Raw genomic sequence first — 19,419 nt, 5'->3', positions numbered from 1 at the left:
TGTGGAGAGTATATCTCATTGACAAATTACTTCCTGCCAAATTTTAATGTGGCAGCACCCTCTAGTGCTTGCCACCCCTATCGCCAGGTGCCAGAGCAGACTTGGATCCGATCGGGGATTCTTCTGAGAATAGAATTTAAGGGTATCCTGGGAACTCAATGAGAGTCTGACAAACACACCTGGTGTTATTCCTGCCCAAAGTGGGAAGGTTCGGCCCCTATGCCCCCTTTCAGGGACCAAGTAAGAATTAGTAGTGTACCAAAAATAGACTTGAGGCTAAATCTGGCTATGTACCTAACATTCCAACAGGAGGAAACACAGTGTCCAAAAAGGAGTGGAGTTAATGATGCTGGGCCACTGCTGCTGGCTTCGTCTCAAGCCCAGCCCCACCATCTCTTGCAGGAAGCTCACAGCTCACCTGTGTCCACCACCAGAGTTACGTTCTAAGGAAGGGGATGTGGGCACTGCCTGAGAAGGCAAGTCTTGACCATCTTCTCCTTACTTTCTCTCAAACTTTATTTCTATGGACGTTTCAGCTTCATGTCCATCCATAAATCACCTTTCTAAGCCAACTTGTTCTCGCTCTCTGGAGTGTCTGACAAATTCCTTTTCATCCTGTAAGCAGGCCTCAGTTTCAGATTCTACCTCCTCTAGGAAGCCTTCCCTGATTATCTCAAGCTAGATTAGCTGTTCCTCCTTTATATTTCCCCACCTTCTAGCACACATTCTACTGCAGTGAAAACAGACTATGGATTAAGTGAAGGCAGGTAGTGTCTTATTACTCATGTGGCCTCAACAGTGTCCTGGCCTCACAGTGTCCTGTCTGTAACAGGTTAAGAGGGGATGAGGAAATGCTTGTTGAGTCAACCGATGACCTCATTTCTGACACGAATCCTTGAACTGTTAGGCATCCTCTGTGCATGATCTCTACTGCTCTGCTCCTCTGCATCTCCAGAGTCAGGGCCCCAGCTCCTGCCTTGCCTGGTCTAGCCTTCTGTTAGGCTGCCAGATTCCAGGCTCAGCGTCAGGAAGAAAGGAGACTCCCAGATTGATGCTCAAACTTGTTAGCAAGTTGTGTGTAATTTTATAATGTTTCTGGTAAGTGCTAATTGCCTGTTCCTTAAATATTTCTTGTTCTACTGGGAAGCAGAGCAATTGCAACCATGAATGCATTTCCCACAGCTGGCAGCCCCACGGAGGGGGGCTGAGTTTCTAGGCTCAGAGTGTTCAGATATTGACAGATCCTGAGCCCCCACCCCAAACCTGGGATTCTGACAAGCAGAAGAACTGAAGAAATTTTGGGAAATAAATCCCCCAATGTGCCCACCCAGGGCTCATGCTTTAAACTGGGGGTGAGAGGGTGGTGGTGATACTGAAGTGCCACCTGCATGCCCCAAGGAAGTTTCTCCCTATTTGAACTCGGGCAGAGGTGGTATTGACAATGTGGGGCCAGGTAGCCTGGGGGAGAGGTGGAAGCAATGGCCTTGAGATGTCTCTGCCCTCAGTCTGGTACTTCCTGCATCCAGGCTGCCTCTCATCCCTGAACCAAGCTATCTATCCTATATGGGATTCCCCAGGAGCTGGGATAAAAGAAGGAATAAGGTGGAGGCAGAGGTAATTTTGAAGGTTTGAGTGATGGGACAGATGCAGGTTGGGAGACGAGCTGCAGGACCGGGGAAGCAAGGGGGATGGTTTCAACCGAGTGTTTACTAAATGCCAGGCTCCATGCTGGCTGCTTCACAACACTGAATCCTCCTAAGACTCAAACGTAAATATTTATCAGCAATCCTTCACAGATGGGAAAACTGAGGCTCAGAGATGAGGAGGGACTGGCTGAAGGTCACACAGGCTGTCAATGGCAGGATCCGATTATAAATTGGGTTTGTCTGACCCCTAAGTTTTTGGGGACATTAGAGAATGTGTGGGCTTTTAGCACCTGAGAGCTAGGAGGTGGTAAAATGGACCAAAAGGAATTGAGAGGTTGCCAAGAAAGGGGGCCTGGTTGTGCATGTATACAATCACTAAGTTTAATTTGGGGAGCTTTTCTGAGCACTTTTGTGAGTGAGACACCTAGCTCAGCACTGCAGGGCTGACGAGTTAAGGAAACGTTGTCTTTGCCTTGAATGGATTCATAGGAACTGAACTTGTTTGAAATTATTCTCATGGTGAGCCTTGCATGGCATGCAAATGACTTTGCACTTTATCCTGGGACAATGAGAAATTGGCATTAAAGAGAATCGTGGCCAGATTTGGATTCTGGGAAGACCAGTCTGCTGCATGTGGCTGAGGGTAGGGCTGTGGAGGAGAGGACCGTGCAGTTGTTAAAGTGAGAGGTGATGGGGGACTGAGCCTGGGCGAGGGAAACTGGGAGAATCTGGGAAGGGGGTTAGAGCTGGGGAGATGGCAAATGAGGAGATGCGGAGGGGGCCTAGTGGTAGAGGAGACGGCAGTATTGATCCCCAAGAAGGGGTTAGGGAGGAGAGGAACTTTAGTGGCCCCCATGCTCCCAGGAGAGTTTTATACACATCACCCCATGCAATTTCACCACATTTCCTAACAAGGCAGTAAGGTTGCCATTTTTGTCTTCCTTTTAGGGGTAGGGAAACAGTCTCAGAGAGACCATATGAGTTGCCCAAGGCCACACAGCTAGTAAGGGATCAAGCTGGGATTCACCAGGGTGGTCCAATTCCAGTCTGTCCTGTTTTCATGGAACCCACTGCCTCTGTGAGTAAAACCTGACATTAACCCTGTGGGTTAGAGTTGTCCCTAAGCATCTGGCCTCTCCTGACTAATTTGTCACAGGTCCCACGAGAAGTCTTGCCAACACCTAGTCCACGACCAGCAGTCGCACAGAACGTTTGGGTCACTGTTGTAATCCTAGTATCTAATGCAGTACTGGACACACAGGAGGAGCTTAATCAGTGTGGGATGAGTGAAATGGACAAATGAAGAAATAAGCAAAAACTAGACCTCTATTAACATGGAATCCAGGCTCATTTGATTGGGGGAAACCATTGACTTCCATAAAGATTTTATGAGGAGTTGAAATTCTGAAACTTTAGGAGGCTCTTGGTATAGTGGGAAAATCATGGGCTTTGGAACCAGAGAGACACAGGCTCGAATCCCAGCTCCACCACTGCCTAGCTTTGTGACCCTGGACAAGTTCATTTACCCTTCTGAGTCTGATTCCTCATTTGTAGACCAGCAGTCGTCGTATAGTTGTGAACACTGAATGAGATGAATGAGTGTTTTTCAAACTAATGTTTAGCTATAAGCCCCCTCTTAGAAGAAAGCTTACAGGAATAAAAGAGAAGAAGCGCTTCTTGAATGAAATGGAGGCTGGGTCAGAGTGCTCCCTGCCAGGCATCCCCTGCTTCATCTGGGTGGTCTGTGGTGGTTACCAGGTTTTCTCATGATACTGTTTGAAAACCCTGAGATCATTCACATAAAGCTTTTGGCACACAGTAGGCTCTCGACAAATGTTATGTCCCTTTCTTTTCCAAAGAAATCATGCCAAACAAATACAATTCCTCTTGACCACGTGACAACCTTCAAATATTTGGACATGGCTTTTGGGTCTCTCTAGCTTTTCTCCTGAGTAAACATTCAGGGGACGTTAACCCTTCCCACAGGACTTGGCTCAAATCCTCTCCTTATCCATCTCAAGCTGAGGTCCCTATATCTAAGTTCGATTATCTGATGCCTGATCAGGGTAGAACAAAGCACAGCTAACTCCCTGGCATAAATCCTAGCACTTAATTTTTTGAACCTTAAAACAGGGCTTCATATTTTATTCCAATTCCATCTATGCTGCTAATTTAGCCAATAGCTCTCCCCACCAAGATCTTTCTGCACCCTGCATTTGCCCATTGGTATACTGTCATTCTTTCCAAGCACTTGCTATTCATGTCTTTTCCAAGCCATTGATAAAATATGGACAGAATGAGGGCATGTGGATGTCACGGAGCATTCTTCCCCACTTGTGGGAACATTTGTTGCTGAACATCCATGGGAATTCAGAAATAGTGAAACCTTAGAAACTGAGTCCAAATCCATCCCTGACCAAGTCATGCTCATCTGCATTTTTAAAGTAGTGAGTGCTGAGCTTGGACCGGAATCAGGGTCTCCTGATTTCTCATCTAGTGCTCTTTCCATTTCCCTACAGCTGCTCACATATAACTTTATGTACCAGAAGAGCCCATTCATTTAACTACTCATTTACTCACTCTTTAGTTACTCTCTAACTGCTTGCAATTTGCAACATTTCTTGTGTTTGCATTCTTTATCTAACTTAATCTTCAAGGTAGCCCTACTTCCTAGACTGCAATATTATATCCATTTCACCGATGAAGAAACGGAGCCCTGGAGAGGGTCTATGACCTGCCACAGAGCTAGAAAGTGACAGAATCGGGATTTTGAACTCAGCATTCATCACACCAGAAACATGTTCTGTTGGCAGTTCTGTCCCACCGAGGCATAGACTTCCTCTTCTTGGAACGTCCGAGCCCCGATGGGCATTTGGATGCGTACAATCATGTCGATGTAGGAAGCATGGGCTAGCCTCCTGGGCACTCAGTTTTGGGAACAGAGTATATGTCCTGGTACAAGAACCCAGAACCTGCTTTTAGTACATGGGGGTGGGGAAACAGGTGTGGGAGCCTGGAAGGGACTCCACTGGAGTTGCTCAGCATAGAATTTAATTCTCTAAATATTTCCTTGTAGAATTATCAGGTCTCTGAATGGGGGTTAAAAAAAGCAAGCTTTCTCTCCCCCTCCCCCTGCCTCCCACCTTTACCTATTCATTGTGAAGACATAAGGCAGACTTTACTGAGAAAGTCTTTCCTGATCCCCCAGAAAGAATGGCTGCTCCCCCCTCTGAGCTCCCATTGGTTCTATTCGCAGCAATTGTCTTATTTAATGCCCTATTCATTTACTCCTTTGTCTCACCACTAGAGTGCAAGCCCCTAGAAGAGAGGGTCTAGATCTTATGCATCTGTTCCCTTCATGCCGGAACCTTTGTGCTTAACAAATACCTGTGGAATGGAGGGGTGTAGCTCAGTGGTTAACCTCCTGCTTCACATATATGAGGTCCTGGGTTCAATTCCCAGTACCTCCTAAAACAAACAAACAAACAAACAAAAAATCCCGTGGAATGGCTTCTCCTCCCCTTTTCAGGGGATCAGCATTAGCACTCATTGACCAAATGAAGGTTTGGAAGCACATGGGTGGGAAGGGTGAGGGTGGTGGTATCTCTTGGGTCCCAGCATTTGTGGTTCCCGTAATACCTGTTCTCGATAAGGGAACATCTTCCTTGGGCCAGCAGCAATGGGGTGTGCCTGCACTGGCCCTCCACACACTCTCTCCTTTATCGTTACAACACTCAAATAGATTCGGCTGGGAAGTTATAGTTCCCACTCTAAAGATTTTTTTAAAATGAGCAAGCTCAAAAAGTTTAAGAGGCTTTTCAAGGTCTACATGAGCAAGATATGAACAGGGAATGAAAATGTATGTGCCTGATGCGGAGTGCCCAGGGCTCTAAGAAATTTATCTCACATAATCCTGAAAAGAAGCTGAGAGACCCACTGAACAAAGAAGCCTGGGGCTTGGAGAAGCCAAATGACTTGCCCAAGGAGTAGAAGCTAGTACAGGAAGACCTGGTATTCAGACCCAGGGCTCTCCTTTCCAAATCCAGACCCCAGAACTCATCGAGAGCAGTTACCTTCGTAAGAGGCCTTGAATCCCTGGGAGCTGCCGCTGCCGTCGGTCTGGAAGAGAAGCCACATTTGATGGTTGGTGCTGACAATCAGATCTGGGACTGACGTACCTGTCAGACTGTCAGGACAGAGAGTTTTAGAAGGCGGAAGCCTACCGCGGTGCCCATATCCAACGACGGCCCCACCGACTCCACAGGAACGTCCAGGAGTCAGGCCCACTCAGGGACAAACTCTGGGTCTCTCATTGCTTCTGACACTGGACCAAGCAGCACGTGCTCCATGTGCTGGGAAGACACAGAACCTCCCCTCGGCTGTGGGCAGAGCTTGCCTGTCAACGGAGACTTCCTAGCCCAGATCGCTGGGCTCACGAGGGAGATCTCTGCCCTTGCTTGCTCAGGGCATGGGGACAACGGGAGCCAAATCTAACCAAGGGCCTGTCTACTCTCCTGCAGGCTTTGATGTTTTTATCTTGCCTACCTGCAGGCATTCACTTTATCATACAGAACATATAATTTCAAGGTGTTTACATTCCTAGATATGATTTTTATCTTGGATTTTATCATCCAGGTTCTTTCCAAAGAAATATAATCTATTTCCATGATGAAAGTTAGGGAGGAAATAAGATTTGGCTTATAGAAGTTCTCTATAGGACAGTTTTCAGTGACATGTTAAAATCATTCTATAAAGTGAAATACATCAGTTAGATTATGGCCCTTCAGCATTATATTTAGTTTCTATTCCAAATATTCTCTTACAAAAGTTTTCAAACACACAGAGAAATTGAAAGCATTAAATAGTGACCATCCTCTACCCACACCAAGATTCTACACTTAATGTTTTGCCATATCTGTCTTATCACATATTCACCCATCTCTCCATCCATCAGTTCGCCTTAATTTTTTGGATGTATTTTCACAGAATGATCTTTTAGAATGAAAGCCAGATTATGGCACTGAACTTCTGCAAAGCCTTCCCATTTCATTTAGCATAAAATCCAAGTCCTTACAATAGCCTTATTGGGCTGGAAATGACCTGGTTTGGTCACTTCTCTCACCTCCTTTCCTACTACTCAGACATTCATTTAACAAGAAAATCCTTCTATTTCAGTGTGAGAGGCAAGATTTAAAGTGCAACCATCCCCCTAAGGCCATATGCTTTCTGAAGAAGGGATTTTAAAACATGGGGAGGATTCTGATTCAACTGACATTTACCAAGCACCTACCTGAGTCAGACACTGTGCTGACCAATTTCCCATCCGTTATCTCATTTAATCCCCCCAGTAGTCCAGTGAGGTAGGGGTGGTCATCCCTTCTGTATAGATGAGAAGCAGAGGTGGAACAAGGACTGACTTTCCCCACGTCAGCCTGCTGGAGAGCAGCAGAACCAGGAGTCTGCAGCAAAGGCCAGGGGTTTCCAGAAGTGAAACCCTATTCAGGTATGCTAGCCCCTTTCTAGCCTGGTTCCCTCCTTCTGTTGAGAACAGACAGTTGGCCAAGACAAGGAGGGAGAGGAGCAGATTAAAGGGTCCTAATCTCTGCCCCACCCTGGACTCTCAAAGCTTGAGGAGCTGTTGAGTAAGCTGCAGAGAGATACTTAGCAAACCATGAGAGCCCCTTTCATAGGGGTGGAGTTGGGATAGACCACATAGAGCCAGCTTGGCCTTTGTGACATCCTAGGGATGGGGGCTCTTAGCCCTGAGTAGAATGTTCTGAAGCGAAGACAGATTGAGGCAAGGTCAACGTTAGCTCCTGACTCAGGAGTGGTGGTGAGCGGTGAAGACCAAGGCCTCTGCTTTTCCTCTGATGGATTATGACAACCAAGGAACCCAACCATTTTGCATGTGTTTCCCTGAAGATATGAGATGACTATTGGTCTAAGGAGACTTAGGGGCTTTGGGGAGACCCCCAGCACCTCATAGCTGGGACTGCTTTATAGCTGGATGGGAGCTCCCTCAAACTAGACTGGTCCAAAGACTTGAGTATAAGTCCTGGCTCTACCATTAATTTGTCGTTGGGCCTTGGGCAAGTGGTTGAGCCTTTCTGGGCTTTTTTAGCCTTAAATGAGATAGTTGGGTTGTATGATCCCCAAATCTTCTATCAGCTCTGACATTCTAAAGCTCTCTCTCTGACAAAGCACAGTGGGTAATGGGAGGAGACAGAGCTGGAATGCTGGCCTCTTGGGTGCACTGAGCTGACTCACAATACTTGTTAGCAAGTCAGGGCAGAAGGTGAATGATGGGGATACACCAAGCTGGAGGATGGGGGAGTCTGGGGTGGGGGGATCCCAGAGCAGGGGGACACCCTTCTGGCTCACATTTCATACTTTTATTGGGAGAAATCCCAAGGTCCAGTCATGTCTGCTAACTCCATGGATAACACAGGAACTGTCCCTTTAGCATTTTCTTGAGGTAGCTGTGGGGAAGGTATGGGAAGCACCCAGAGCAGAATAACACCTGGATAAGCCCCCTATTACTGAATGGCCATTCCTAACTCAGCATTAAAACCAGAAGGTGTCAGATTGGAGTTAGCTTGGTTGTGAGGAGTGAGGTATAGGAGCGGGCTTTGGCTGAAATCAAAAGATATGAACTCGATTGTTGGTTCTGCCACCAACTGTCTTTGCGATTTCTACAAGACACTGAATGGACCTCTGTTAAATGGGGGATAATAATACCTTTCTCACTGGACTGATGTGGGGATTAACTGAGATAACTGATGTGAAATTTCCCATCACAGTACTTGAGCACTTAGCAGATGCCCAATGTATGTGAATTTCCTCCTCTTCCTTGGTCAGACCTGTCTGCCCCTCTGAAGCTTGGCCACATGCCCTGAACAAGAGCATTTTCCTGCCTTCATTTTAGGCTGATGGTGTTGGGCAAAGAAGGAGGAGCAAAGATCCAACATAATGGAATCTCAGGACAGCCTACTGGTGATCAGCCCATCCCTTCTAGACCAGGTCTTACTAGACTGTCCCTCCTGGGCTCAAAAACGTGGTCACAACATCTAAATCATCCCAATTCTTTGAAACCATCCATTGTCCAGATAGTGTTGTACATTCAGGGAGGTCAGCAAAGACTTCTGCTATCTTTTCCTGAAGTCAGACTGCCACGGACTTATGTGGCCCTGAGTAAAACTGTTGGGTGGCAGAAGTTGGGTCAGCACAGAAGCCAACAGCAAAGTGGGAAGCTCCAGGTTCACACACAAAGCCTCTTTTTCTCATGTTCCCTAAGAGACTGTTTCTTGTATACACTTTCCATGTGAATTCCCAGCGAGAACTTGGCCAGGCTCTCTAGTTCCTTGGAGAGAGTCAGAGGGATTGCTTCTGAAACCAGGGGCATCGCTGCAGGGTGGTCTGGGAGGCCAGGCATGACTGGGTAGGCCCATCATCCCCACCCCAGCCAGGTTATACATGCCACCCGCCCTTCTGACCACACACACTTCTTCACTTACATGTAGAGAACAGTTTTCTGGTCCCCGTCCTGCCCACCATCCCCGACTGTCAGGGTATCGTAGCCCCTCTCCAAGTCAAACTCCTCAAAGGCGAGCTTGATCACCTAGGGGGGGAGCACAGAATTAGGAAGCAGGCAGTGGCTGCCAGGAAAGACTTTCCATCTTTCCTTAATTTAGTTTAAAAAGAAAATAAAAAAAGACTTCCATAGCCTGAGGATGGAAAGCATTTTCCTGGTCAGGTCCTGATGCCCAAGAGTCACTGGTGACTCCCAAACCAAACTGACCATCTCTCTGTCAACTTTATGAGAGTGAACAATTTCTTCCCAAGTCTCGGGGGCCCCCTGATTTTTCCAAAGATGTTCATGGCACATCTGTCCAGTTCCAGGGGCTGTCATGGCAACACCAGGCACTCTGGCTGGCTGTGAGGTGGTTAGACTCTTCCTTCATGCTTTAGAGCACAGACATCCCCATGGGCTTGGTGGCAATTTTTCAAGCCACATGTGGAATCTTAGCTACCTTGCAGAAGTTTCACTCAGCCTCTCCTAGGCCTGCTTTTCTCCATCCTTTTTATTATTATTATTTGTTTTATAAATGAATATTCCAAGAAGTAGAGCACAGGATGATTCCTCCCTCTTAACTTGTTTTACTCCTGCTGTCCACAAATGTTTGCTAAGTACTCACCATATGCCAGGGTATGAGGGGATTTCAACAGTGAGCAAGACACAGTCTCTGCTCGCAGTAAGGGGAAGAGGCTATTTATGATGGTGTCATCTCAGGGAATTCCAAAGGATATATGACTCCTTCAGGGCAGAGTGGGTGTTTGGATAGGGAGGGAACGTTCCCAGGAGTCAGGGACATAGAGCTGTGTCAGAGAGGGAACATTCCAGAAATGGCAGTTTGTTTGTGTCTGTCAGTGGCAGGTCTACAACATTGACTGAGTACACCTTTTAGCTGCCAAGCGCCGTGCCTTGCCCTGTGGGACGATGTGGCTGGACATCCAGTGCAAGGAGGTGAGTGGGCAAGAGCTGGAACTTGAGACGTTTGCCTGGAGCCAGGTCCAGAAGGACTCATAACACCCCCTTCCCCCCACCTCAAGGAGTTGGGGTTTATCCTGAGGGAGGAGTGGTAGAAGAGTTTGAAAAAGTGGGATGACAAGATCACGTAGATGTTTAAGAAAACGATCGGTCTGGAGGCTTGTGTGGAAATTGACTGGCAGGAGTGAGGCGAGAGGCAGTGAGGCTGGCCCTGTGGCTTTGGTGGGAGTCTAGGGGAGTGATGGAGGGGTAGCAGAGGAGGCGGAGAACAGGCTCAGGCTCTCCCAGAGTTAGGGCTTTGCGAGGAATGGGTATGGGGAGGGTGAGGGAGAGGGAGCGGTCTAGGGTGACTTGCAGGTTTCTGGCGAGGCAGCTGGGTGGGTGGGGGGGGTACCATTCATGGAGACAGGACACACAGAAGGTTCATGCGCCCACTGCCTCATCTGGGTCTCTTTTTGCCCGTTTCATCTGATTTCAATCCCATGAGATTCTTCACTCTCCCAGTGGAGAGGCTGAAGTTACTCCTTGGTGTCTTGAATCTAAGGAATGTAGAATTTCCATGGGCATTTTCTCCTCAGTTTGACTGACGCCTTCCGTAGCTTTCCTCTGTCCACACCAAACAGCCCAGCACCCATGTCCATGTGGACACTGCCCTGAGGTGCCATCAGGCATCTCAGAAGCGCACAGGTACTGCCCTCCCGCCGATGCAGGACCCCTCTGCCCCAGGCAGGGCATCCAGAGAGGAGAGCCTCTGCGGAAGTCCTTGGTGAGCGCTTCAGTGGATCTGCAGAAAGCCAGAGGAGGCAGTGAAACCGTGGAAGAAAGGACAGCCAGGCTGTTTGGAAGATGAACTGGTGTTCAGCAAAGGGGTAAGGGAGGGAGAGCAGTCCAGGCAGAGGGACGAGCAGGTAAACAGGCAGCGGTATGGACCACGACTTGTTCAGAGGCTTCTCATTAATCTGAAGCTATTTAAGGGAGAGGGAAGTGGAGGGCAGTGAAACGAGAGAAGCAGGAGGAGCCAGCAGGGCTGTCTGCCATGCTAAGGATCTTGGGCTTCGTCCTGAAGACAAGAGGGAGCTATGGAAGAGTTTTAAGCAAAGGTGTAACATGACATTTTTGTTTGTTTGCTTGTTTTAGGAGAAACTGCATTGAGAGTTGTTTGAAAACCAGGGCAATCAGTAGCTGTAGCAATGGTTTGATGATGGGGTTGTGGGCCTGTGGCAGGCAGCGGCTGGGGTGGTTAGGAACGAGGGGATGGAACGGCACTGTCAAGAGTGATTGCAGATTCTTTGGCCCTTCTGGTTTTCCCATCCAGCAGGTGTGTTCTCTGTTCCCAGATGTCACCATTATGGGAACACTGGTTCAGGCTGGCCTCTCTGTCCCATCCCTCATCCTCCCCAGTCCTGCCCTAGAGAATGACATCGCTGCTTCCTAGCCCTTACACATGCACCCTGCACCTTCCAGCTCCACACCTCACATCCAGTGAGGCCACCTGATGTGGGCCCGCCCATCAGCGACTAAGATTTGCACAGGCTCCTCCCTCCCCTAGCTCCCCTAGTGAATTTCTTCTCATCCTTGAGTGCTCCTTCCCCCCAGAGCTCCCTCTACCCTTGACAAGATGGGTGCCCCCTGCTCAGCACCTTTCCCTCCCCTCTGTTTCAGAGCTTACCTGCTGAACTGTGATTGCTCCGTCTACCTGTTCCTGCACTATGCCAAGAGGTGGGCAGAGGTCAGGCCTCACTGCCTCTGTACCACCAGTGCCTGGCATGTGCCAAGCACATGCCAAGGCTCAAAAATGTTGATGGGAGGGCGTTTTGCAAACCCCATCTCTCAAAAGACGCCTTTCTGGACTCTCCAGTCTGAACTGGTTGCGACAATCTCAGGTCCCTCACCGTTGTTATCTAGGGCTCAGCGAGGGCAGGGGTCGGCAAATGTTTTCCGTACAGGGCCAGATAGTAAGTTTTTTTGGCTTTGGGGGACATACAATCTCTGTGGCATCTAAGCAACCCCGCTGTTGTACTGCAAAAGCAACCACAGGCAGTATGTGAACGAACAGGTGTGGTTGAATTCCAATAAAACTTTATTTACAAAAACAAGCAGTGGGCTGGATTTGGTCCACTGGCTATAGTTTGCCAACTCCTGGTTAGGAGAGTCTTTAAGTCACAGTCACAGTCTTTGATAATCTCTTGTGAGATTTCTTCACAGTAGCTGACACTTTTATCATGCTAGGCTCTGTTCTATGCACTTTATACATGTATCAACTCACGTAAATCTCATAAAAACAATAGGGATTATTATTAGCTCCAATTCACAAAGGAGAAAGCTGAGGCACAGAGAAGTTAAAAACTTGCCTAACACCACACAGCTAAGTGCTAGTGCTGGGATTCACACCAGGTAGTCTGACTCCAAAGGCCGGGCTCTTAGCCACTAGGCTCTACTGCCTTACAACGTCCCAGGAGGTCTCAGATCCATGAGCACTTTTCCTGGGTCACAGCTGGTGCTCAGCAAACACCTTTTATGCATAAAAGAGCACCAGGCAGGGAAGTGGATTTGGCTCAACTGATAGAGCATCCATCTACCATATGGGAGTTCCAGGGTTCAAACCCAGGGCCTCCTGACCTGTGTGGTGAGCTGGCCCATGCGTAGTGCTAATGCACGCAAGGAGTGCTATGCCATGCAGGGGTGTCCCCCGCATAGGGGAGCCCCACACGCAAGGAGTGCGCACTGTAAGGTGAGCTGCCCTGTGGGAAAAAAGCACAGCCTGCCCAGGAATGGCGCAGCACACACAGAGAGCTAACCCAGCAAGATGAGCCATCAAAAGGAGACACAGATTCCCTGTGCTGCCTACAAGAATGCAAGCGGACACAGAAGAATACACAGCGAGTGGACACAGAGAGCAGACAACAGGGGTGGGGGAAAGATATAAATTTAAAAAAAAATCTTTAAAAGAGCACCAGGCATGCAGTGCCTTCTGCAGAAGGAGGGGGCCTGGGCTCTGCAAAGAGTGAGGGTCCTACTGTGTGCTCTCGCTATATCCATCCCTTCCAGTCAGCCCTGGGCTGGAGGATTCCAGCTCACTGAGCCACCTCCCAATATGGGAGCACAGGATTACGATGCGTATAATGGGGAAATATTGCTCTGAAGGCCAGAACCCAGAGCCGCGAAATGGTTCACCTTACCTCTTAGAGCAGCCATTGATGTAAACCATATTTTGAGCACCTGACCCTAATGTAGGAGCTAATTACACCAAGTAGACAGTACACCAGGCATAACATTGCAGCAATGGGACAGGCCCCCAGGGCACAATGTACTGATCCTCTCTATTTTCCCTTTTCTGCTTTGGTCTTTGTTTAGAGACAGGAACTTATAATGACTCATTAACGAACACCAGATCAATCAAGCTCACAAAGCCCTTTCTGAAGTAGGAGAGATGGCAGCACATGAAATAGGCATGATCAAAGAGGCACATTTGTATACAGCTTAGATGCCAAATTTAAACCCATTAAATGAACGAATAAATGAACCCATCAGCTAGATGTAATTACGGAGCACCTGCCATGTGCCAAGCACTGAGCTAGCTGCTTCCCATAAGTTATCTCACATGCCTGACAATTTAGAGCAGAATCTAAATGCCAAGTGCCTGGTGTAGTTGGTGAGTGCTGAAGGGTCACAAAGAAAGGAGAGATTAAAGGAGCTGGCCCAGAGCAGAGATGCTCATACTGGGCCTTGCAGGAAGGTGTGAGGTCTCTCCAGAAATGCCATGAGCAATGAACAGGGGAAGGCAAAGAAGGGTGGGTGGCCAAGGCAGGGGAGGTGGGGCGTGAACACCAGCCTGGCAGAGAACCTAGTCTGAAGCTGGCATTATCCTGGCAGGCCAGGGCAACCACTCTGGACTTCATTGGGAAGAGTATGGTAAGTTTGAACGTTGTGGGTGGGCAAGAGTAAATAATCAACATGAAGGATTGACTAGAGGCAGGAGGCTGGTACAGGTCAAGGAGTGGGATGAGGGTTTAAGGCTGGAGTTGGCACAAACTGTTTGTGGCAGAGGGTGGGTATGGGGAGAGAGCCCTGGAGACCAGGGCCCTTGGAGCACACAGGGGATTGGAGGACACCCACTCCAGACCCTGGAGAAATTCTTTGCTTCCTGAGTACTCCTTAGGACCAGCCAACAGACAGGGCTCCCAGCCCTGCCAGCCTGTGCTCAAGGTCTCTGTGAGGCTGCAGAACACCCAACCACTCCAGAGCATTTTATGGGAAACAGAGTCCCAAGAGATCTGAGGTTATCTTGCCCAATGATGGTCCTTCCACCTAGCCTTCTAATGGGTTCTTGGCCTTTCACCCATCCTTCACTCTGTACTCCATAGGGTATAGTGCCTCACTATACCCTAGAGCAGGGTTGACAAACTATGGTCCTTGGGCCAAGTCTGGACGATGGCCTGTTTCAACATGGATCTTGGACCTCTTGAGTTAAGAATAATAGTTTTTACATTTTTAAAGGGTTGAAGAAGAAAAAAAGAATATGTCACAAAGACCTTAAGTGGCCCTCAAAGCCTAAAATATTTACCATTGAATTTTTTACATAAAATATTTGCTGACTCCTTCCCTGGAGCAATGGTTTTCAACTGGGGTCCCAGGCATCTCAGGGTTCCATAAAGGTACTTCAAGGGGCACCAACCAAGCTGAAGAAGGAGCCAGAGTGGGCAGGGCCCTATTGCAACTGATGTAGTTCCGTTATGATCTAGCTCACATCTTGGGTAATTGTTCCTAACAGAACCCTGACTTTGGAGGGTTGGCAATGTACCGGCGAAGGTCACCTACATGACAGAATTCCAGGCAATGAGAGATGGGCTAGGAGTCCTCCAGTTAGTGTTCCTTTTCCCAGGAGTACAGATGTGAGGGCAGGGGTGAAGCACGCTTCCTGTGATCATGAGGATGATAACCAGATGCAAAGATGGCAAAAGAGAAGGTGCCTGTGGCCCTGGCTGGGGCACCAAACAAACCCTGGATTCTACCTCTTGGTCACTCTACTTCTGTTCCTATGAGATGTGGGGAAAACAAGGCCCATTTTTTCGAAGCTGCTGGGGAGGTTTCTGCAGTTCACAGCCATCTGAACCCGACTGTCATAGGTCCTGAGGAAGGACTTCCTTCACCAAAGAAGAGTCTGTTAGCTACCAACCCTTGGGATGAAGTTCAGTGACTTGGCTTGGAAACTCTGGGCCAGGTAGTCCTTCCCCTGCCCTCCCCAGCTAGGCAGAGACCCCTCCATAATGTCCTGCTTCAGTCCCTCCTCTGGATTCCTCCTTGGGGCCCTTCTCTGACCTCCAGAGGGCTGACCTTGGCTCACTCAGTCTTGGTTTACTAATCCTGCTGCCAACTTGACTATTAGCTCTGTGAAAGGAAGGGCACTTTTCTGGGCACAGCTAGAAGGTAGTTTCTGCTGGGGTCTTGCTGGGGGCCCAAAGCAGGGCTGGAGAATCAGCTCTTGAGTGGGGAGCAGGGACAAATGAAAAGGCCCCATCCATGCTTCTGGAAGTTTGACAGTCCCAGGCCCACTGAATCAGGTCTTTGTGGAAAGAGCATGGGAATCTGTTTTTAGAGTCTCCCTAGGTATTTCTGATGATTAACCAAGGTTGGGGAAAATTATTTTGGGCAGACTGACTACAGGTTTTGAGATGGTGTAAATGCTCAAGGGCATTCCCAATCCAAGCGAGTGTGGAAAGGTTGCAAAAGGAGTAGGCTCTGAAACTTCTTTTCCCTTTGCTCTGAGACTGTCAACCTTCCAGAAACATGGATGGGGCATTTTCATTTGTTTTCTTTCTGGCTTATTGGGGAGAGAAAAATCCCTAACCTTCCTTCCCAGTTAGACTGTGAGTTCTTATTGTTCCTACAGTGTAGAGATGCAGAGCCTATAGGTGCTCAATTAATGCTGGTATCTTGATATACGTTCTGGTCATTCTAACACCAGAGTATTTCTATTTCTCAACTCCTTCTCATGGCATCATCTTTCTCCACCTCCTCTTTGCAAAGGGAACTCTTGTGCTTTCAATCCCATTTCTCTGCACTCATCCCAGGACCTCCCTTCACTCACCATCCTCTTTCTCCTACATATTCACTCTCTTCCTCTTTTTCCTCTGCCCTCAGACTACGACATTCAAGTTTTTAATATTCTAAACAACAAACAAAAACCTTGAAATAGCCCCAATTTTCTCTCTACCCTACCTCTGTCACATGCTGCTGCCCTCACTCCTTCCTTCACTTCCTCTTAAAACTTCTCAGAAGAGTTGCCTGTACACTTGACCTCAACTCTCATCCATTTACTACTCATCCTACTGCTATCTGCTTCTGCCCCCATACCTCCACTGAAAGGTCTTATTCCAAGGCCAAAGCCAATAGTTCCTCTTCAGTTCTTACCAAAAGAGCTTTCTCAGCATTGTCATTTCAAACATGGCCACCTAGGAAGTTCCTCCTGCTTGTGCATCATAATTCCCATCCTATCTTTCACGTTTGCTTCTCTCTTTCTTTCCCTGGATACCCTTCTTTCATCTGCCCTCTATTAGGATGTTGTTCCCATTCTAAAAGAGTGCAGATGAATACCCAGCTGCATTCTGAATCTTCCTTTTTTTTTTTTTTAAAGATTTATCTATTTATTTATTTCTCTTCCCTCCCCCCATCCCCCGCTCCAGTTGTCTGTTCTCTGTGTCTATTAGCTGTGTCGTCTTCTTTGCCTGCTTCTGTTGTCAGTGGCACGGGAATCTGTGTTTCTTTTTGTTGTGTCATTTTGTTGTGTCAGCTCTCTGTGTGGGTGGCACTATTCTTGGGCAGGCTGCACTTTCTGTTACGCTGGGCGGCTCTCCTTATGGGGTGCACTCCTTGTGCACAGGGCTCCCCTATGTAGGGGACACCCCTGTGTGGCACAGCACTCCTTGTGTGCACCAGCACTGCACATGGGCCAGCTCCACACGGGTCAAGGAGTTCCGGGGTTTGAACTGCGGATCTCCCATGTGGTAGACGGACGCCCTAACCACTGGGCCAAGTCTGTTTCCCTGAATCTCCTTAATCTCCTCACTCTTTCCAAGAAATGATGCCCATTCCTTAGGTTTCCATTCTTGCCCATGGGCTGGTGAGATAATACCCAAATCTCTCTCTTGAACCCAAATTTATCCAGAGTTTCTAACCAATGCATTCAAATGCCATTAGATATCCAACAGGACCCAGAGGTTCTATGGTCATGGCAGATGGAGTTCAGTGCCATGTCATTTGGCCCTATTTTGGAGTTTGTGTTTCTGTGTGATGGAGCTGGACTCAGATGTGATCTTGTCCACAAGCCTCTCCTGTTACTTTTACTGGATCTGTAGTTGGTGCTGGGGTTTAGTGTATACCCAGGGGACATGAATCTCTGGACTGACCATGTGATAGCCAGGCCCTGGGCCTCAACAGACTTGCAGCTCCTACACTCTGGTTTATTGGACTTACCCCACTTAGCTAACATGGAGGTGAAGAATGTCCATCACCACACCAGGGAGCCAAGAGTGCCTATAACTGAAAGCAGGAGAATTGCATCCAGCATCCATGTGGAATCTAAGCCCCTTCTTGATATAGATGTGGAGTGGACATAACCATTCTAAGGTCCACAGGATGGAGGAATAGAGTATGGATTAGAGTGGACTTCCTGATATTCTATTCATGAACTATTGTGATTAGTAATCGAAGAAAATGTGACATTGGTGTGGAGAAAGTGGCCATGGTGGCTGCTGGGGGTAGGGAGTGGGAGGAAGAGATGCAATGTGGGGGCATTTTTGGGGGTTGGAGTTGTCCTGGGTGGTGCTGCAGGGACAGTTACCAGACATTGTATGTCCTCCCATGGCCCACTGGGTGGACTGTGGGAGAGTGTGGGCTTTGGTGTGGACAATTGACCATGAGGTGCAGCGGTACTCAGAGATGTATTCACCAAGTGCAATGAATGTCTCATGATGATGGAAGAGGTTGTTGTTATGGGGGGAGGAGTGGGGTAAGGGGGGGGTAGGAGATATATGGGGACCTCATTTTTTTTAATGTAACATTAAAAAAATAAAAACAATAGAAATAAAAATAAAAAATAAAGTAAAACAAACAAACAAACAAACAAATAAATAAATAAATAAATGTGCTATATTTACCTCTTAGTCCCTGCAAAAAATGTCTCTCCTCTGGTGTTTCCTTTTTAAGTCCCCCATTTGTCCAACCCTGAAAGCACTGACTCATCATTTTCTTATTGAACAAATATTTATGGAGTACCTACTATGTGCCAGGCACTGGGTTGGGCACTGGGGATACAATGTTGACTAAGACTCCTCCTTCTGTCTCAACTGCACATCCAATCAACCACCAAGACCCATTCTGTCCCCCAAATCTCCTTCAAATCTCTCTCCCCCTCCATATTTCCAAAGCCTTTTTTGGTACCTCCATTTTTCTTACCTAATTGTTTCAGCTTCTTAAGTGGTCTACCTCCTTCCAGTATCTTCTCCAACCCTCTAAAGTGCTACCGGAATAATATTTCAAAACCTTAGACTTAAATTTTATAACTTTGGTTCAGAAGAGAAATTGGCCCTCATCCTTCCCAAAGCTATAATCCAGTGTTGTGAATCCCACCCTTGCTCATCTACTCTGAGACTTTGTTCCATTGAGCAGCATAGCACAGCTATTGAAGTCCACTGACATTGGAGCCAGAAAGACTGGACTTAAATCCTGCCTTTGCCACTTATTGGCTATATGTTATGGCTAAGATGCCATGGATAGTTTAACCTATCCATGATTCATTTTCTTCATTCATCAAATGGGTCTGTCAAAACCTAATTCATGGGAAGCAGATGTGGCTCAACTGATAGAGCTTCCACTTACCATATGGGAGGTCCAGGGTTCAATACCCGGGGCCTCCTGGCCCGTATGGAGAGCTGGCCCACATGGAGTGCCCCCCGTGCAAGGAGTGGTGCACTGCACAAGAGTGCAGTTTGCTTAGGAGTGGTGCTGCCCACATGGAGAGCTGATGCAGCAAGATGATGCAACAAAAAGAGACACAGAGAAGAGACAATAAAACACATAATGAACTAGGAAGCTGGGGTGGAGCAAGAAAATGGTCACCTCTCTCCCACTCTGGAAGGTCCCAGGATGGGTTATTGGAATACAATGAGAATACAACAGATATAGAAGAACGCACAGCGAATGGACACAGAAAGCAGACAAGGCAGG

General features: G+C 47.8%; 1 protein-coding gene across 1 annotated transcript in view; it reads right to left on the bottom strand.

Moving 5' to 3' along the window:
- The window catches only part of CSMD2 (CUB and Sushi multiple domains 2), a 671,930-nt gene that overhangs the window by 285,222 nt on the left and 367,289 nt on the right, over window positions 1-19,419 (bottom strand). The window contains exons 11-12 of the mRNA XM_058303940.2: window positions 9,161-9,264; window positions 5,720-5,832 (exon numbers count right to left, since the gene is read on the bottom strand). Of these exons, the coding sequence (XP_058159923.1) occupies window positions 5,720-5,832; window positions 9,161-9,264 (217 nt within the window). The remainder of the gene's footprint in view (window positions 1-5,719; window positions 5,833-9,160; window positions 9,265-19,419) is intronic.

Source organism: Dasypus novemcinctus, chromosome 9, assembly GCF_030445035.2.
Source record: "Dasypus novemcinctus isolate mDasNov1 chromosome 9, mDasNov1.1.hap2, whole genome shotgun sequence".
NCBI classification, from domain to species: Eukaryota; Metazoa; Chordata; class Mammalia; order Cingulata; family Dasypodidae; genus Dasypus; species Dasypus novemcinctus.
The sequence above is the reverse complement of the archived record's forward strand: the minus strand, read 5'-3'. Positions and strand labels throughout refer to the sequence as shown.